This window comes from Plecotus auritus, assembly GCF_963455305.1.
Source record: "Plecotus auritus genome assembly, chromosome: 4".
Taxonomy (NCBI): domain Eukaryota; kingdom Metazoa; phylum Chordata; class Mammalia; order Chiroptera; family Vespertilionidae; genus Plecotus; species Plecotus auritus.
In genome coordinates this window covers 174,883,101-174,904,927 of record NC_137775.1, presented here as the reverse complement: position 1 = coordinate 174,904,927, position 21,827 = coordinate 174,883,101, and the positions used below count along the sequence as shown (strand labels likewise).

Below are 21,827 nucleotides of genomic sequence, written 5' to 3'. Positions count from 1 at the left end.
TACAAATTTTACTCATTGTTGATTACTAAAAAATTAGTAGTGTGGGACTCCTTTTTACTGCTATCTTTTAGTGCTAACTTTAGATAAGAAAATTTTAGGAGATGTGATTTAATTTGTGTTAGATATTAAAATGTATAATGAAAAACTCTATTTTGAAAGATTGTTAGGAACAAGCATATACTGTGCTCAGATTGTACCATCTGCTTGGTTCTTTTATATTTTGACATTGAAGTAGGTGATATTATCTCCATTAGCCCGATGAGAAGACCAAGATTGAGAATTTAAAGTGGCTTGCTTGTAATAAGTGGTGGAGCCAGCAGTCACACCTAAGTCCTCTTATTCCAAATTGTGTGCTGTTTTTGCGCTCAGTATGGAATGCATCATAAAATTTTTGTGGCTGATAATCAGCAATATACTATTTTTAGTTGTTTTTCTTTTTAACCAAGGTGGGGATTCCAAGTATGTAGACAAATAATAACATAATGATAAACATTTATATGAAACTCCAGTTTTGCTTTTTGTCAGAATAGATCTTTGAAACCTTTTCTTAACCGAGGTGGGGATTCCAAGTGTGTAGACAAATAACAACATAGTGATAAACTTTTATATGAAACTTCAGTTATGCTTTTTGTCAAAGTAGATCTTTGAAACCTTTTCAGAAATGAGAAACCATGCAAGTGATCAACTAAGGGCTGTATTAAGTTAAAAGAGAAAATTAGTCAATTGAGCAAATATGTACAATGAACTTTGGAACTTGAAAATATGATAGTGTGAATTGAAAATACAGCTCCAAAAGGTCGTATTGCCTTTTTTTTTTTTTTTTTAATGTCTGTTAAAATTTCCTCTCCTACTGTCTGCCCCTGTTAGGAATTCTTACTCTTAATGTTACTCCTATGATATTTGACAAAAAATTTGTCACAGTAGACTTGAAAGTTATTTGTTTAATCCCCCCTCACCTTCTAACTCCTCAACCCCATTTTAAAAATAAGAGTTAACGTCCATATATCAGAATTAGTTAGATATGGGATATTTACCTGATAATTTGTTTCATCCGAATTTTCACAACATTGAATATAATAAAATATTTATCAGTGAGTTTTTGTTAAACACACTTTTAAACTATTTTTTAATGTTTCAAAAGCTAATAGGGTTATTCTGAGCATTTATTATTACAGAGAATGAAGGTCTAGATACAGGGGTCCTCAAACTTTTTAAACAGGGGGCCAGTTCACTGTCCCTCAGACCGTTGGAGGGCCGGACTATAGTTTAAAAAAAAAACTATGAACTAATTCCTATGCGCACTGCGGGCCCGGGGCCGAGTCAGCTGCTAAGCAGGACAGGCAGCGGCACCCGGGCGGGCCGGATAAATGTCCTCGGCGGGCCGTAGTTTGAGGACCCCTGGATAGAAGATGTAGGAAAACATGCTAAATTTGTACTAATGCTCTGGAGGTTGTTTTTGCATAAAAACCAATTACCAGCCTATTGACACTTGTCTTGTGCTTTTAAAAACAGTGAAAATTGTAGTTATTTAAACTTATTAGTTTGGGTTGTGTGCAAACGTGGGGCATTAGTTAATGCTAAATAAAAATGGTTTATATTTGTGTTACTTCCACCAGATTTATTGATTTTTATATATTAGCACTAATTCTTGATTTTGTGATTAACAAATATGATACAGATGGGAAAAGATATGAACTGCAGCACTTTTACTTATTTTATTTTTCTTATGTGTCCAAAGACAGGGAACCATAGGCAAGCCCTTGTAGGAGGGTTAAACTGCAGCACTTTTAGAAGTCCCAGGTTAAAGTTAAGGGAGTAAAATTTTGTGGTTCAAGTAAATTTGGAATATATTTGCCTAAAGGAAGTTAAATAGATTTCTTTTCTGGAGAAGCTCATAGCTTTTGATAGGTGATTTACTTTCAAAGGTGATAGAATTTGCATTATATTGCAACGTTGTTTTCCTTATTGGTTTTGGCAAACTCTGACTAATATGGAGAGTTACAGAAGTTCTTGTATGGAGAGGGAACTTTGAATAAAGCAAGTCGACAGCTCTTAACATACCATTTTTTAAAAAGTGGTTGAAATTGAGTGATTAAGCTGGACTCATGGTAATGCATACTTATATCTATCAACATATGATACCTATCACAGTAGTGAGGTAACACACAAATGATCTATATGTTAAACATTATAAGGATGAGTCCCAACTTCACTTATTTATGATGTGACATTGGGGAAGATGTTTGAACTTTGAGCCTTAGTTTCCTTCTGTGTAAAATTGGTATAATAATAGCACCTTTCTAAGCTGCTCATTGTTGTGAAGATCAAATAAAATGAAATAAGGTATATAATTCTTTGTAAACTGTCAATCATTATACACATATCAGTGGTTAGTACATCAGGTTTTTCTCTATATGCCTTGTACTAATGTGAATTCAAGTCCTAGGTTCTATCTAGCTTTATGGCTTGCTAGTTTCTCAGTTGTGGGTGGATCCCAGGAAAAAGGTGTGCCCTGACCATTGGTGTAATTACAGGGGAGGTGTTGTAGGCCTCAGGAATGGCAATAGGTGTGTCTGAGTGGTGGGGTCAGACCCGACCTGGGTTTAGCAACCTAGCTACTTGTGTTCTGGCTAGGAAAGAATTCAGAGTTGAGACCCAAACTGTAAGAGAACATTTATTTGGTAAATCACAGAAGTAGAAGAAGTAATTCCTAAAAGAAATGAGCTTAGGAAACAAGTTATAGAGGTAAAGTATGGGCCCTTGGAGCTTGGGAGTGAGGAACCTAATGGTAACCTATCTGGGGCAGGAAGCGGGTGGGGGAATGATAAGGGAAAAGGGAGAGGGAAAGAAAGAGGCACTGGTGTATTCCAGGGAAGGAGAGCACACTGGGTCCTTGTCCTAACGGTTTTAAGGGTGGAGATTTTAGGGTTGGTCCCAGGGGAAGAACCTAATAGAATATTCAGCAGTTTTCCAGGTGTGTCCTTTCAGGGTGGTGGTCTCCACTCATGATTGGCCTGCACCAGGGTCCTGAGGTCAGCCTTGGCTGGTTTTGTTGCTTATCTTGGCCTGGACCTGAAATACAACGGAGGCATAGATATTAGCTCTAGGGAGGGAAGGTCAGAGGATCCAAATCACAAGTCCAGTGATATGGTAGGGGAGGAAAAGTCACCTGGAGGTGAGGTCCCACCCTACAATTGATAGTCCTTGCTAGGCACCTGGGGCTTTCCACTCTAGCGACTTTCTGTACCTAGCCCATTGGTCTTTGCTCTGCTCATGTCTGTCTAACTGCCTACCTCAGGAATGAAAAAAAAGTAGACTGAGAGCATGTCCTGCAAACTAATAATGAGGGTGGTTTATTGTGTGGCTGGTAAACTGATGCCAAAGAATTTCTGAAAGGGACATTCCAAAAAATATTTTGTAGAAGGTTACTTTTACTTGAATGTTAGCAATGATTTGTGTGTATATATTAAGAAATATTTGTAGGAAATAATTTATTTTTAACCAGTCCTGGTAATCCTGGTACCATTCTTAAAAGGAGAAGCTGTTGTTCAGGATGGTTTTTATAAGGCTTTAGTTATGACTTGTACTGGACATTAATTTGTGTGGATTAATTTGTTCACCAAACACAAACACACCTACTAGTGTGGTAGGCACATGCTAAGTTCTGCTGCTGAAGTGGTGGGTCAGACCTAAAACTTGTCCTCAGGTAAATTAACTATCAATTAAATTGTGCCAGTTTGACCATCATTCTACTGAAGAGTTGAGGTCTTTTGTTAGAATAAAACAAATAACATAATTAAAAGGTGAAAATGAAGAGGAAGAAACGGTTGGAAAATGTAATTAAAAGGTAATTACTTGGCCCTGACTGGTTTGGCTCAGTGGATAGAGCGTCGGCCTGAGGACTGAGGGGTCCTAGGTTCGATTCCGGTCAAGGGCATGTACCTTGGTTGCAGGCACATCCCCAGTGGGGGGTGTTCAGGAGGCAGCTGATCGATGTTTCTCTCTCATCGATGTTTCTGACTCTCTATCCCTCTCCCTTCCTCTCTGTAAAAAATCAATAAAATATATTAAAAAAAAAAAAAGGTAATTACTTGTATTAATTATATAACTCCAGGTAAAGCTACCAGTTTGGATGAGATGGCAGCTTTGAGATGAGCTTCTTAAAACGAGTCAGCCCATCTCTGTTGTCTGTATTTGCCCCAAGCTAATTCACAGTGTGGCATGAAAGAAAAAGAACAGAGCAGAAAATCTGTGAATTTATTATTTTTTTCCTAAAAAGATTTTTAAATCTTAAGAGGTCTACCAAATTTTACTGAAAAACCCCAGCTGAATTCCATTTTCCTGGTGAAAGTAATACTTGGTCCCCACTCACCTTTCATTTATTTGCTTTTTTTCACTTCTTCCCAACTTGAATGTTAACTCCTGAAGATGGAGCTTACAAGTTGTATTTCCAGTGCCTGGAACAGAGTTGGATGCTTAGTAGTCCTCACTCAGTATCTGTTGGATAAAGGTTGAGTACTTTCTGTAGTAAAATTAAGGTAAAAGTGAAAAATTACCAAGACAGACATTGTCTATGGTAAATTTAAACTATCACATTAATTACCCTTCAGGGATTATTTATTATCAATGTCCATTAGACATTTTTTAATAGTGCACTGTGGTTTAATAACGTGTTTGGGATCAGAAAACACACAAAAAAATTGACAGAAAAGTTGAATATCAAACTTTTAGTTAGAATGGAAGTCTCTTAAATTTTTCTATAGGAAAAAAATCTGATAAGATTGATGTTATTATATAACCAATTATAAATGCAAGAACAACTTGGATTTTATCTTGTATCTTGTGCTGTTTAAATTTTATTATGATTTTATGTGTACCACTTAATAATGTATTCCTAAACTAGATAAACTGAAGGAAAGCTTTGTTTATATTAATATTGCTGATTTTTGTGGCACTTTATTGAATGTTTCACAATTTGTAGCCTTTAATGCTATTTTGAAAGTTGCAAGTATGAGTAAAAATTTGGTCATGGATTTCAACAAGTTGGAAAATTTGGAGGCACATTTTCAAGGAGTGCAGCTGCTACCACAATCTCTCCACTCAAGTGCCTCTCAGTGTTGCATTATTAGGTCATTTCACCCACCTACAATTCCATTGCATGTTTTGAAATAATGTGAGCCGGAAAAGTTCAATAGTAATTTCTGTGTTCAACTGTGAAAAATTAAATTGTTCTAATGATCTTTAAATTAGTCCCAGAGACTCATATATATCAAGTGGAGTAATTCACAGTTGTGGGCTTATTGCACTGTTTTCTCCAGTTTCCTGAGGGACCTTTTTATTCTGATGCCTCTGTGAAATCCCTAAGGTGAATGCTGCTTTGCTTTTGACCTTAGTCCTGCATTGTTGAAAGACTCGTTGGATGTTACTCTATTTAAACCTGAATTCCTTTTGCTCCTGGAACCCTGGGGCTATTTTTAGCCTGGCTGTGCTTTGGCACACGAGTATGTGATTCTTTGTATTGTGACTTTTATTTTCAGGCTAGAGTTGTGTGATGTGACAACATGCATGTGGAGAATGGCTTTTAGATTCACCATCATTTCAGGCTTGAAAATTATAAAACCGATTGAAGTTGTACAATTTTAATGAAAGAGTTTAAGTATGAAGTAAAATTTCATCTCATTTTAGTTATCACATAAAATTTTGGAAATAATGGTCTGATTTTAAGGTCTTATTTGCTCTCCAGTATTTCTTTAAATCATAATATTGTAGTTTAGAATTCGTTCTTGATTTCTCTTCCTGAGTTTGAGATGACATTTTGTTCTCAGAATTTTTCTCAGGGTGTTTAATCAGTTTGCATCTGTTAATAAAATCAGCTATTTTTATATCCAGTGTTATTTTACTTACTAACATTTGATGTTTTTTCTTGAATAATAGTACCTAAGTGCTCAACACTTAAACCGTTGCAATATTCTAGTCCTGGTAAAAGTTAGCAGAGTAAGAGTGTTGTAGGTGGTGGGAATGGTACCAGTTGTGCCATTCCCACCTAGGTATTTGGGTTCTGGCTAGGAAAGAATTCAAAGTCCAGACCCAAACTGTAAGAGAACATTTATTTGGTGAATTACAGAGGTAGAAAAAGTAATTCCTAGAATGGGCTAGAGGTAAAGGAAGGGCCCTTGGAGCTTGGGAGTGAGGAAGCTAATGGTAACGTGCCTAGGGGGAAGGGGTGGGGAAAGCAAGGGAAAAGCAAGGGCATGCTCCTGGGAGAGAGAAAGAATGCACTGGGTCCTCCATCCTAAGGGTTTTAAGAGCAGAGATTTTAGGGGAGGTCCCAGGGGAAGTTCTCAATAGAATATTCAGCAGTTTTCCAGGTGTGTCCATTCAGGATTGTGGTCTGATTGATTGGCAGGCACCAGGGCAGAAGGGACATTATTCAGTGGAGCTGGTCCTGATGTTAGCCATGGCTGGTATTGTTGCTTATTTGGGAGTGGAGATGAAATACAACTGAGGCATAGATGTTATCTCTAGGGAGGAAAGATCAGGAGGTCCAAACTTTAGGACCAGGGATATACTAGGGGAGTAAAAGTCACCCAGGAGGCAAGGTCCCACTCTATAATTGATTGTTCATTGCTAGGCACCTGGGGCTTTCCACTCTGATGACCTTCTGTACCTAGGAGAGAGAGAAACATCAATGATGAAAGAGAATCATTATTGGCTGCCTCCTGCAATTCCCCTACTGGGGATTGAGCTAGCAACCCGGGGTTTGTAACTGGTCAGGGTACATGCCAGGGTTGTAGGCTAGGTCCCCAGTAGAGGGGGTGGGCATGCAGGAGGCAACCCATGGATGTTTTTCTCTGATCCATGTTTCTATCTATCTCTCCCTCTCCCTTTCTCTCCCTCTGAAATCAATAAAAATATATCTTAAAAAATAAAAGTCCAGCTGGTGTGGCTCAGTGGTTGAGCATCACATGCCTGGATTGTGGGCTTGACCCCAGTGCAGGAGGCAGATGATCTATATTCTCTTTCATCTTTGATGTTTCTATCTATTTCTCCCTCTTCCTTCCTCTCTGAAATCAATAAAAATATATTTAAAAATAAATACATAAAAATAATAAAGTATTTGTAATACAGTTTTTGTTAAAAATATTACAAGCTTCTTGAAAAGTAAATCAGTGCAGAAGTGTATTTAGTAAAAAGTAAAAGTATGATTGGCTTTCTCCATTTTAAAAAGAGTCTGGGTACTTCCATACTGTTCTTTTTTAAATACATATGAGAGAATTTTCATTCAATTTTAAAAATTACTCTTAAAGATAGTGATATGAATTATCTTTTCCTACTTTGATAAGTTTCTCAATTGTTTACTTAACTTTTCCAGTAGTTTTTATTTATTCTTATATTTTATACTCTTCTCCCTGTCCCTCTGTCCTGTGAATAGTAGTTGCTCAATGTGTTGATTTGACACAGACCAAGGGCATGTGGAACTTAAGTGTTAAGATGCCAATTAATTAATGATCAGAAAGGAAGATTAAACTGGTGAAGATTATCACTGGGAAAGAAATCTCGATTTATATAACATTGATTTTGATGATGAATCCGAAGATCTGTGTATTCAATAATACTTACTGACTGTATGTGTCATATGTTATACTTGGTACTAAGAATACACCATTGAACAAAACATATACAATTTATGTCCTCATGTGACTTATGGCATATAGTATATGCAAGAAAATAAACAGGCAGTTACAGTATAATGTGATAAATGAGGATATTGGCAATGACGAACCATGGAATCCAGTCTCAATAGGGAAGTGAACATACTAGTAGAAGTGGATAAAGTAAGGAGAAAGTAGAAGAATCTAGTGTCTACAACTGTGAGTGTAAATGAAAAATAGAGGCAGTTGGTATAACTAATGTAGAACTGGAAGATTTTAATTTTCCAGTTTCTCATTCAGAGAAGATAAGATACGATGAAGTTAGAGTGTGGTCTATAGTGCCTAAAGTGGAATTGCGTGAAAGATGGTGGAGGTGAAATGCTTATGATATTAAAAATGGACTGTTGGATGTATTACCCTTACATATGTTGAAATAATTCAAGGTATGTAGTACTTGGGACAGAGAAGAATGTTGTGTGCCACATGTCAAGAGTTTTGAGTCCTTTGGAGATCAGTGGTTTTCACTATGACTGCATATTGTAATTACCCGGAGAACTTTACACACTACTAATGCTCCTTTCTAACTTTGCTGCACAGTGGAAATTCTAATGGTTAGCTCCCATCCCTAGCTATTCTGATTTACTTTGTATGGAGTGTAACCTGGGCAGTGGGATTTTAAAATGCCCCCAGATAGTTCTAATGTGTAGGAATTGCACAGGGAGGGCTTTTTACAGGAAACTGGATGGGAGCTATGGTTGGGACTGTGATCCTACATCATGAAGTTGAAAGGATTGCAGGAGAAGCAGCTTTTACTTAAACTGAAAAATTTGAGGATACTAATGCGTTTGTTTTTCATGGAACAGAGTAAACCTAGAGGGAAGCTTTAGTAGGGAGGGAAACAGTGGGAAGTTAGAGGAGGAAAAAGCAAGAACAGTACAGTGATTAGAATACAGGAGAAGACTAATAAATTTAGCTCTTGGGGTGACCAAAGATAACATGGCATATTGGCCTGGAAAACAGTTTCAGCAATCCCATAGTGGTTGATAGACCTTAATGGGTTGAACTTCATTGAAAGTCCTAGCCTGTGATTGCCTGTTTATTTTCTTGCATATACTATGTGCCATAAGCCTTGTACCCTTCTCTTTGTTAAGGGATTTGGATTGATTGTGATGGTGGTTGGATCTTTAAGACCCATGGAGAGGCCCATAGTTCCAGGCTGAAGTGGTTAGAGGCCCATCTGTTTTGACACCAGCAGGCTGAGACTGGAGTGTCAAGGCTTGGTCAGTTTTGCATAGCATAGCTCTGCTCACTCTGACATGCTGCTTGTGAGAGTTTGACACTGCTGTACCTAACAAAGCCTTTACTGTTTCTTTACTTTTTACACTAGATGCTTTTTAGGAACAATTTTAATTGTCCAGTTTCAGATTTCTAAACAACGACTGATAGGTGGCATTTTTTTTAATGTATAAGAATTGTATTAAATTTAGAAAAGTGAAAAGGGACCTTATATACTAACTTCTCTTACTTATTTATACATTAAAATTCATGCATAGAGAATCAAAATGAGTTTCATAATGAAATCACTCAGCCTAGATTAGAGTATAAACTGTATCTGAGCCTAGAAATTTATAATTGTTAAACTGATTCAGATTTGTTTTAAGAATAAATTGATTAACTCATTAATTTGATATGTAACTCAATTTTTTTGAACTTGTAAACTTGGAAAATGAGAAGAACATCAGTCATCATGCAACAAAGTACAACAAATTTAATTTTCTTGTAAATTAAAGCAAGCTTTTTAAAGTATAATACTTTAGTCTTCAAGCGCTACCTTAGTTATGCAGATAAGCTTTGAAATTACCTTTGAATGAAGAATTATTAGTAAAAAATTTTCAGTATAATTTTGGTCAGGGTAAGATAAATAGTAAAGTAGTAAATTTGGTAACAGCTTGATGTAGAAATAAGAAAATTATATGCTAAGTGGAAAATAAGACTTTTACATGATTATAGTATATCTTGTTAACTAGTAATTAAAACCCACTGCTTTTACTAAGCAAATATATGCCATGATTAAAGCTCTTATACTTTTTTTTTTCAAATATTTTTTTATTGATTTCAGAGAGGAAGGGAAAGGGAGAGAGATAGAGACATCAGTGATAAGAGAGAATCATTGGTCGTCTGCCTCCTGCATGCCCCCCAACTAGTGATCAAGCCCGCAACCCAGGCACGTGCCCTTGACCAGAATCGAACCTGGGACCCTTTAGTCTGCAGGCCCATGCTCTATCCATTAGTTGTTCCACCCCTTTATTCATTCATTGGTTGATTCTTGTATGTACCCTGACTGGAGATCAAACCGAAATCTTGGCGCATCCAGATGACACTCTTATCAACTGGCCAGGGCCAAGGTACTTTTTAACAGCTGGGTTAAGACCTGCATTTTTGTATGTATCTTAATTTCTCATTAAGCTAGGCGTAATAACAGTAATTAGCCTAACATTGATCATTGCATCATGGACTCATTTACTCCCCACAACAACCACATGACAGAGGTGAGCAAATAAAGGCATATAGTAGTTACACAGCTAATAAATAAATATGAAAGGTGAGATTTGCACTCTGATTACTGACCCCAGAGTCCATACTTTTTGAGCACTATGCTATACTACCATCTTTATTTCTTAAGTTTTGAGAAGTAAATGAGAATAGGATATGTAGAATGCTTGGTACAATTTTAGCTTTTACAGCTTTTTGGGGTACAGTATTGTGAATACAGTTTTGTGGACCTAGAGGTTAATTTGGGGAGAGTTTTAAGCATGTCGTTTTCCTTAGTTCTAAACAGTGCTGGTAGCTTGTTAGAATGGAAGAATCACAGGCCTTACCCTAGACATGCTGGAGCAAGATCGGCATTTAAAAACCTAAAAGTTTGAGAACTTCTGCCTTAAATGATGTTGAAGGTTTCTTCCAACTCACAGTTGGTTAGTCAGTGATTCTAGAACACCAGCCAGTGTGGATATTTTAGTGTTAAGTATTATATTTAGAGAGGAAAATGGTAATCTATCAAGAATTACTTTAATGTAAATCATTGTAATGTAGATTTATTCCTGGTTTTGTTTTGGCTTTCATTTTAAGTCAGCTCCTGAAGTAATACCTGTTTGGATTTGTAAAAGATTTCTGACATAGTACCAAATTGTCCTAGATTTTATCCTGTATTATCTGAGGAAATAATTATAACTTAAGCTTTTTAAATGGTATTAAGACAAATGTTTTTTTTTTTACTAATATATTTTTATTGATTTCAGAGAGGAAGGGAGAGGGAGAGATAGATAGAAACATCAATGATGAGAGAGAATCATTGATCTGCTGCCTCCTGCACACCCTCTACTGGGGATTGAGCCCACACCTGGGCATATGCCCTTGACTGGAATTGAACCCAGGACCCTTTAGTCTGCAGGCCAACACGCTTATCTACTGAGCCAAACCAGGCAAGCATTTAAATAAATGAGGCATGCAGCCCGTTGGCCTCGAGTTTGACATGCTTGGGGGCAAGGCAAATGTTTTTCTTAATCTCACCAGGTAAGATTATAATTTCAGGCAATTATATATATATATGTGTGTGTATACACACACACACACACACACACACACACACACACACACACAGTGGAGACCTGGTGCATGAATTCATGCACGGGTGGGGCCCCTCGGCCTGGCCAGTGATTGGGACTGATCGGGGCCAATAGAGACCGGCCGGCCAGGGGAAGGGACTGAGGGAGGTTGGCCGGGTGGGGGGAGGGACCATGGGAGGGTGGCTGTGGGAGCGCACTGACCACCAGGGTGCAGCTCCTGCATTGAGCATCTGTCCTCTGGTGGTCAGTGCGTTGTCATAGCAACCAGTTGACAGGTCGTAATGGTTGCTTAGGCTTTTATATATATAGATGGGAACACTAAGAATAACACAAAGCTTTCTTATTTTTGAACAGTTCCCTATTCTGATGTTTCAATGAGCAGATTACCTGAGCAAATGAGCACCAAACTTGCTTGCTGGGAATTGTTTAATTTTATTAGTCTCTAGAATATGAAAATTTCTCTCAAACTTAATTAAGGAAAGAGTTGTCTCAATATTTAAAAAAAATGTGACAGTAATGTCTGTTTGTTCACTGTTAAATCACTACCATGGTAGGTGTTTATAAATATTTGTTCAATTAATGAATAAAAGTTTGTTTTCGGTGAATTTGCCACTGTTTTCAAGTGCATAACATAAAATTCTGAAAAGGAATTTTTAGACAGTTGAGCGTCTCCCCCATATTAACTAATTGTTGCATTAAATAATCTTCCCTATATTAACTTAATTGTGGTTCTTTTTTGATAAGTGTTTTAATTGTGGAAGATATGATTCATACAAAAGAACAAATAAAACTTTTGTGTAGTTTAACCAGTTAACTGCCATAAGCGTCTTTAGACGAAGCTGCAGATATTTTTAATATAATTAAATTCAAAATATCATGGCAGTTAACTGGTTAAAAAGCAAACATCTGGTTAAGAAGCAGAATACTACTGAGTATTTGAGAAGCCCCCAGGTATTGTCCTCCCATTGCAAGCTCTTTTCCTTTATCCCCAGAGACAGCCACTTTGCTTGGTTTTATTTTCAAGACCTTTGAATATATCAGAATTAGTTGTTTATTAGTTGTTTAACTTTGGAAAATGGGCTAGCAACCATAAATCTTAACTAAAGAAAGAGTAATATTGCTACTATTAGATCAAGTCTCACTGAAGGAGGTAGGTTGAATAGTCTCATTTCTGCTTTCTTGAGAGTTGACAAGAACTCTTTTCAGGGAAATCCATGGATAAGACTTTGAGTGAATTCTGGAAAATAGCATCTGTTTCCCATAGTTGAACATTTGGTGGTACTGTGGTACCAGTCCTATATAGAAGAAGTAAAAAAAACCCCCAGAAAACCCAAAACACTGAGTGACATAAAAGAAGATAAAAATAAATGGAAAAATAGAAGAATCAATATTATAAATTCTTTTTAAATCTTGTCCAAGATTTCTGTTCATGTATTATCTAATCTTTTTTTAAAAATATATATTTTATTGATATTTTACAGAGAGGAAGGGAGAGGGATAGAGAGCTAGAAACATCGATGAGAGAGAAACATCGATCAGCTGCCTCCTGCACACCCCCTACTGGGGATGTGCCCGCAACCAAGGTACATGCCCTTAACCGGAATCGAACCCGGGACCCTTCAGTCCGCAGGCCGACGCTCTATCCACTGAGCCAAACCGGTTTCGGCTGTATTATCTAATCTTTGAGAGCTTCTTAGATCAACCAGATGAAGTTGCTTTATTTTTTACCATGATGCTTATCCCCATCTTACAAGAACTGTATAGTTACTTACTTATTTGTCTTTTTTCCCTTTCTGGAATGTAAACTTAAAAAGGTATGTGTATATCCTACACCCAGAGTGGAGGATGGCAGAGCCCTAACTGTCCCAACCCACTTCTGCTTCCATTCCCTTTCCAGAAGATTGGGGGGAAAAACAGGTCAAAATGATATGCCTGTGAAGAAAGTGCAGCATGTTTAAAATGAAACACTGGTAAGAAAAGCTTTGCCAGTTTGTACTACAAGTGAGAGAAAAACACCATCAAGGGGATCTCCTGTAGCACAAAGGAGGTCACTTTCTGTTTCCCTTTCTAACAGACCAGACTTCTGGATTAGGCATTTTGGCTGCATATGGACTAATAATTGCAAGACCACAATACAGGGCCCAATTCCAGCTACAAAATTACTCAGTGCCAATGAATGATGTGATGGTACCTTATAATCCTCTGATTGGGAAATTTTACATTTTTCCCATCTAACCCCAGAGGTGGGAGAAGCAGGTCTATGACGTATCCAGGCTCAGACCAAATGGCAGTGCTTGGACTGCAAAGTAGTTCCAAGGGGCAAGAAATGACATCCAGATTCTCATGGAGACTACTGTAGGATATAGAGTAGGAGCATGAAAGCAGTCAAACCTTGGGGTTTTTAAAAAAATTAATGAGGGTATGCTCATCTTTCTCCCCTTATTGAATGGTTTCCCCAGCACCTAGAACTTACAGCACATAGGAAGCATTCAATGACTGTGAATGAATGAATGAATGAATAAATAAATACAACTGTCCTTTCTCTCCTAATTCACAGCACTTACTGTCTATTGCAAAGTTTTTTGGTCATTAATTTTGTTCAGTTTAGCATCTTATAATGCTTTGTATTATTTTCTTTTGGTTCAGTGTCTAATTGTTTCATTCCTTTAAGACAGTCCTCTCTGTGCTCCTTGATGGAGAGAGACAAATGCTTCCCTGTATATCTCACAGTGCAAGGCAGATGGATATAACTTATTGAATTGAATACATTTATATATTCATAACTAGAGGCCCTGTGCACGAAATTCGTGCACGGGGGTGTGTGTCCTTCAGCCCAGCCTGCACCCTCTCCAATCTGGGACATCCCTCTCACAATCCAGGACTGCTGGCTCCCAACTGCTCGCCTGCCTGTTTGCCCCTAACCGCTTCTGCCTGCCAGCCTGATCACCCCCTAACCGCTTCCCTGCCAGCCTGATTGATGCCTAACTGCTCCCCTGCCAGCCTGTTTGCCCCTAACTGCTCTCCCCTGCAGGCCTGGTCACCCATAACTGCCCTCCCCTGCAAGCCTGCCCCCCCCCCAACTGCTCTCCCCTGCAGGCCTGGGTTCCCCCCAACTGCCCTCCCCTGCAGGCCTGGTCACCCCCAACTTCCCTCCTTTGCCGGCCTGGTCACCCCTAACTGCCCTTCCCTGCAGGCTTGATTGCCCCCAGCTGCTCTCCCTTACAAGCCTGGTCCCTCCCAACTGCCCTCCCCTGCTGGCCATCTTGTGGTGGCCATCTTGTGTCCACATGGGGGCAGCCATCTTGTGTATTGGAGTGATGGTCAATTTGCATATTACTCTTTTATTAGATAGGATGACTTAAATTGCTAAAATCCAGTTTGCCTTCAACAAAGGTATTTTTATTAGATTCTAATGAAATAGGGTTTTTTTTAATTATGGATAATTTTTGGAGATGTTTTGTTGCGCTCATGATAAATTTTGCTAAGTGAAAGTTGAAAGTTTAGTGATTATAATTTTACAAATTTCTATACACAGTTTTCAGTGAGATATGGATTTCTTACCTGGAAATTTTAATTAATAAAAAAGTTATACTATAGTTATATTTCAACTTAGTTTTGAAATGAAGCATTCAAAATAAGCACAAATTTAGTCTACATTTTACATATGCTTTTGCATATATAAATACACAAATGTTTTTATAAATTATCTTTTCTCATTCCAGCATATTATTTAACAATGTGTATAACTATTTATTCTTGTACCTTTACATTGTTACTAGATTTTAAAAAATCATTACTGATGTTCTATGAATAAATCTCTTCCTATGTTCAGGTTTTGTATATCATTTCTTGGAGGTAAATTTTTAAAAGTGTACTTAACACTTTCAAAAGTAAATATTTTAACAGTAATTAAAACAGTACTGTAAATGTACAAAAGGAGAAATTTAAAACTAAGTAAAAGTTTTGTTGGTTCTTTTATAACTCATATTTATTTTTAAAAACTTTTTTTTTTTTTTTTTTTTTTTGCTTTATTTCAGACCAGTCTGTCCATATGGGGATGGGGAAGCCTTGGCGTTGTCCTTTCTCTAATAACCTTTGGACCCTTTGTAATATTTTATTTGGCATTTTATATCCTCTGCTTTGTGGGTGGGTAAGTATAATCAGTGATAATTTTGCAATTCATGTCATGTTCTGTTTTTCAAAATTGAAAAAAATAACCAAGAGAAATGGAAGTATGGTTTATTATGAATGCTGTTTTTACAAATTGTTTTTACCAAAGTTTAAAAGTAAAATTGAGACACTTATAGAAATAAAATTATGGTCAATATTTGTGCCAGAAATATGGTTAGTCATCTTCAAAAGTAAAATAAAATTGTTAATGATACAAACTTTTTTGTGATAAAGGAAAATTTTATGATTTTTTAAAATTCCTTTTGGTATTACTCCTTTAAGGTTGAAATTACTTTATCTATTATAACAGTAACAAGATAAGTAAGTTATATTGAGATAACACATCAACTTTTACTTGGAGATACTGTGTTATTGATTAGATTTCAAACAGTAATGTTAATTGCTTTTTTTTTGTTTAAGAAAATTCAAACACCTGAATTTGCATTTTTTTTCTTTATGGTTATTTGGTTTGCTGTTTATACTTTTTACCTTGCCTTGATAAACCTTTACAAGAGAGGTTTCAGTCATGATTTTGTATAGCTTCCCCTGAAGAATATTTGATATCAGACATGTAAGAGAATATATAGACGAGAGATTCTTGTTTAGGTATTCTAACCAGTTTAGCTGAAATGTGCATTTTGTTAACACATATGTGTGCTTATATGTGTGTGTGTGTATATATGTGTATTATATATACACACACACACATATATAGATGATACATTTCTGTAATTATTTGTGAAATAAATACCTATGAATTCTTTTAAAAATATATTTTGAGAATCCCCAAATTTGGAGGAGTTATTTGATCTAAAGGTTTAAAGGACTTCGCTGAATTGAATAGCATATATAAACTGTGGCCTGAAAGAATGTATAAGACACTAAAGGGGTGGCTTCTGAATATATCAACTACCTATTACCTCTTTCAGGATATGGGTTTGAAAGTAATGCATAGCCATTTTATTAGGGAGTGCATCACTGACTGTTGAACAAGTGAGAATTAATTAAAGGACTATTCATAAAATTACTTTCTATTTTAGTTTTAGTATTTTTATTAGAATTGCTTAGATATGATAACTGTGTATTTAACAATTAAGAAATAAGTGATAAGAATCAGATGAATGGAGTCCTGAATATCTTTATTGATTATAAGGATGATTGAAGACTATAGATCTGTAGCCATTTGGCTTCTGAATTACATTCCTTAGTCCTAAGCTAAGGCCAGAGCTGCATGGTTGCATAGCTGCATGGTTGCACCTTTCCCATGTGGGGTCATAACTGCTTTTACTTATTGGAAAGGAGATTGTCTTGAGATGTTTCTTTGAAAGAAGAGATTTCTTCTATTTCACGAATTGAATAAGCGCTTGGCAAAAGTGAAGGAGAAGGATTTCCCAATACTTCAGAGAAGAAGGAAATTTTAGGTTTATAGAGGAAGGTAGGATCCCTAGGATTCCTTGGAAGATGGAGAGGTGGAGAATTACTTCTTTTTGACTAACCTATCCTATCTAATAAAAGGGTAATATGCAAATTAACCATCACTCTGTCACAAAGATGGCAGTGCCCATAGCCACAAGATGGTGGCGCCCAGTCCTCTCAGCCCTGCCGGAGTCCCCCAGTCCTGGGGGGGCAGCCGCTGAGAGCAGGCAGCCTGAGCAACCTGGTGGAATGCTTGCTTCATCACCGTGGCGACGAGGCAAGCATTCCACCCTGGCCTTGGAGGGCCTCTGGGCAGTGGGCACGGAGTGGCCAAGGGGTGGGGGGGAACACTTGCGTCGTCGCCCTGGTGACGAGACAAGCATTCCGCGCCCGGCCGCGGATGGGCCTCTGGGCCACGGAGAGCCTCTGGGCAGCGGGCGCAGAGCGGCCAGGCCCCACAGAGTGCTACTGGCGCACGGATTCGTGTGCAAGGCTTCCAGTTTTATATAAAATTTAGGAAAGAGAGAAGGGTGATGACTGCATTCATTTAAAGTCATGGGAGCCTCTGCTGTTTCTTCTTTGCATCTGCTAATTTTTTAAGGAATAATTTTCAAAAACATTTTTGGATACTTCTAAAGTGTGTAAGCATTTATAGATAAGATGGGGCATTGGAAAGTGTGGGAAAGCCACTAAAAACTCTTTAGATAATATTAAGTCACATTGTAGGGTGTGAAATTCCAAGTTCATGCTGTTACATAAATTGATGTTCTGTTCCAGACTGTTGATCCCATTGAAACTCACTGCCACAATAGGAGACTTCTACTTACATATTAACAATCCTCTCAGAAGGAGATTAGTTAATTAGGCACTCATGGGTTATTCAGTTATGGGCAGTGGGTACCATAATTCCCGAAGGAAGTCTTTCTTATTTTGGCGGTAGTTATGAAGAATATTGTCCCTTCTTTAACTTAGTATAGTTTAATGGCTATGAATTTTAAATGCAAAAATAGCCTTTTAAATATCTATCTCAAGTAAAAATATTTTTTTTCTTATTTAAAATTCAAACTTGAGAGGAATAAATACATTTTTCTGTGAAAACCACTTTTTTATTTTTTGCTAATAACAGTTATGTTTTTAAGTTCCGCAGTTTATAATGTTGAAAATGTATATATTTTGTGTATAGTTAAAATCTAATCCCTTATTTTCTAGTTATAAGAATACTTTTGGAAAGCAAAGCACTAATGAAATTTTTTTGTTTTTGATTGTTGCTTTGGCATACCATTTATACTGTATTATAGGTTATTTAATGGCATTCTATTATGCTTATTTGGTTATGCAATCATTTGTTCTATCTGTTTTTACTTAATCTCAATGCTAAAGCTCTTAGGTTCCTTGTAAGATCAGACTGTTCCTTAGCCTACTTCCCTAATTTCATACTCTGGGTAAAGATTAATATTTTATCAGTCTGTCCCAAGATGATGTTTTTAGAAGTACATTGTTTACTTTATATACTTATTTTATTGTGTCTGTAAATGTGCTTATAACCAGGTAAAACTGAAATACAGAGCCATTGTGAGTCTTAGTATTAACATCAGATACAACACAGGTGAAATTTACTGGTAATTCTGAGACCAGCCTTTTAAAATGAAACAAAAACAGAATTGATGACATAAGCTGATTTTATTTTATTTGGGTTTTCCACTTTCTTTTTTTTTTTTTTTTAAATATATTTTATTGATTTTTTACAGAGAGGAAGAGAGAGGGATAGAGAGTTAGAAACATCAATGAGAGAGAAACATCGATCAGCTGCCTCCTGCACACCTCCTACTGGGAATGTGCCCACAGCCAAGGTACATGCCCTTGACCGGAATCGAACTTGGGACCTTTCAGTCCGCAGGCCGACGCTCTATCCACTGAGCCAAACCGGTTAGGGCTGTGTTTTCCACTTTCCTCCCTGCTTTTGTGATGCCTGTACTGAAGAGCACTGAAGTGGCAGGTAGCCACAAAAAGCAGAGATCCTTGAGAATCTTCAGTTAGTTGAAGCTGCCTATATATGATTTTTTCACTGTTCCCTTCTTGTCCCTACAATCTTTGAATCACTGTAAGATTATTGTATGATTATTACAAAATTAAAATTTAGTTTTCTTCCTGATGGAATTTCTATCTACTTAGTAGTGCTTAGAGTTAATTGGTAAATTTTAAATATAGAAAATATTGATAGCATTTAGTCAATACTTACAGTAAAGTAGTTCTACACCAGTGTTAATCTTACCTTGAGTTTAATTTTCCTTTATAAATTCGAGGCTTATTTAAATAAATAATAAATTGGGTCACTTTTTTACATGTAGCCTTTGTTTTTTAGTCATAGTGGCAAGTTATAATATGTCATGTTAATTAATTAGCAATATAACGTGTGTTTTAACTATAAATTTAGATCTCATTTGTTCTTGTCTTTGGTTATTAGCTAGCCTACTTATTTAATGAGGGCTGATTTTCCTAAAGTTTGAATATGTTGCCTGAGATTTTTTTATGAAATATTCTGGATGAAAACTTTGAAAGGCATTATTGTGTAAATTTACAAATGTTGATAGTTAATTTAAATTTTAGAGCATAGCAAACTCTGTCAATTCCTTGCCTTGTCAAAGTCACAAACAGATATTTTAGTGAATGATAAGCCACCTATTAAATCTGAAAAAATATTTGGTAATAGATGTGTTAGATTATAGTAAAATTTTGTTTTCATATCTATAATTAAATTTTTTTCAGGGGTTTTGTGGTTACTCTTTTGTTTGGAAAAACAAACTCAGAGAAGTACCTAGAGCAGTGTGAACACTCATTTCTTCCTCCAACTTCAACTGGAATTCCTAAGGTAAATAGTGTAAAGGAATGTTAAACCTCATTTCTCTTCTACACAATGATAACTACAAAGTGACCATCCATTTATGGCTTGGCAGATTTTTCTATAATTCATTCATGTTCATTATAAACTTATGGGAGACTTTCTGATCATGCCTAGAAAAATGCATTTTAACAAGTTACCTTTTAAACTTTCTCAGATGTTAAAAGTGCAAATACAAATTTGAGGAAAAGACAGAAAATTGGAGTGTTTCCTTCTATCTTTAAACTAGACTTTGAAAGTATCACAAGTATGATTTGTGTCAATGAATATAATGTTTTGAATGAAATAAATAACAAAGGAACCAGAGGGAGAAAAGGAATAATTTTTATTTAACTCACTTGAAAACTATAGCTTGCAGTTAGGCTATGCATTATTTATAATTTTAATAACTTAGGGCCAATTTTATATCATCTTGAATGTTGCTTTTTAAATTTTTTTTTTCAATCCTATATAATATAAGCTTAATATACTAAGTGTCTAGTCGTCTGGTCATCCGTTCAACCAATCAAAGCGTAATATGCTAATGCTATGCTAGGGCTGCTCAACCACTCGCTATGATGTACACTGACCACCAGGGGGCAGACAGTTGACCAATTGACCAGTCGACCAGTTGCTATGACATGCACTGACCACCAGGGGGCAGACAGTTGACCAGTCGCTATGACGTGCACTGACCACCAGGGGGCAGACGCTCTGACCAGTAGGTTAGCTTGCTGCTGGGGTCCAGCAGATTGGAACTGAGCAAGACAGGCTGGACACACTCTAGAGCCCTCCTGCAGTCCCTCCCTGGCTGGCCAACCTCCCACGTCCCTCCCTGGCCCCAGTTGTGTACCAGTGGGGTCCTCGGCCTGGCCTGCACCCTCTCGCAATCCAGGACGCCTCAGGGGATGTCGGAGAGCTGGTTTCGGCCCAATCCTGCAGGCCAGGCCAAGGGACCCCACTGTTGCACAAATTCGTGCACTGGACCTCTAGTGTCACATAAATAAAATTGAAATTGAGTAAGATAGATAGGCTTCGGTTTTGCATTGCCTCAATTCTTTTTGTAGGATTGGGATGGTTTCATCTTTTATAAAGAGAGACAAATGGTCTGGAGCTGCTGCTAGGAATTTAACTTTGCAATTATTATTTTGTTCAATTTGTGCTAAGATGTAGGAGATGCAGAGAAAGTAATATATAAAGTATTATTTTACATTACTGAAATAACCCTACCCCACTGATTTTCCTATTAATAATTTTTTTCTAGTACTGTAACTTTTAAAATAATCTGAAACTTTTTTGTCCTTTATGACTCCTATTAATGTATTCTTTGAGTTTGCTAACTCAAAGTCTTTCTGAGGAAATGAACCTTTTCTTTTTTTAAATCAATTCTTAGCCATTCATAGTTTTCTGAGGAAATGAACCTTTTCTTTTTTTAAATCAATTCTTAGCCATTCATAGTTTCCATTCTTTGAGTGATAAATATAGAAGATGGAAATATTTTATAATTAAGATCCCAGCGTTGGCCCCTGTGGTTGGGCATCATTCCAAGCACTGAAAGGTTGATTCAATCCCCTGTCAGGTCACATGCCCAGGTTGCAGGCTCCTGGGGGGGGGGGTGTGGAGGCAGCCAGTTGATGTTTCCTTCTCACATGGATGTTTCTCTCCCTCCCTTTCCCTTTATCTCTCTAAAAATCAGTTTTAAAAAAAGTAAGGTCCCAAACAGTAATCTATCATAGTCAAGATTGGTATTTATTATATATTTTAGTAGATGGTATAAAAAATAGTGATTTAGTTTTGCTTTTTCTAAAATGCTTTGTAAACATGCTTTATGAAAAATTCTTAGAGGTTTTGTAAACATGAATCATGTTTTATATGTATAAATATATATACATCTATATATAAAAGCCTAAGCAAACGAATGACCAGTCAACCAGTTGCTATGACGTGCATTGACCACCAGGGGGCAGACGCTCAATGCAGGATCTGCCCCCTGGTTGTCAGTGAGCTCCCACAGCCAACCTCCTGCGCCTGGCCATCGTCCCTCAAGCCCTCCCCCTGGTCGACCGGCCCCGATCTCCGTGCACG

At 37.1% G+C, this 21,827-nt stretch overlaps 1 protein-coding gene across 5 annotated transcripts in view; it reads left to right on the top strand.

The window, feature by feature from the left end:
- The window catches only part of SNX13 (sorting nexin 13), a 104,355-nt gene that overhangs the window by 3,011 nt on the left and 79,517 nt on the right, over positions 1 to 21,827 (top strand). For 4 of the 5 annotated variants that reach the window (XM_080664393.1, XM_080664391.1, XM_080664392.1 and 1 more), the window contains exons 2-3: positions 15,316 to 15,428; positions 19,631 to 19,733. In XM_080664393.1, coding sequence (XP_080520519.1) covers positions 15,316 to 15,428; positions 19,631 to 19,733 — 216 coding nt within the window. The remainder of the gene's footprint in view (positions 1 to 15,315; positions 15,429 to 19,630; positions 19,734 to 21,827) is intronic. The other variant, XM_080664394.1, reaches the window with a different exon arrangement.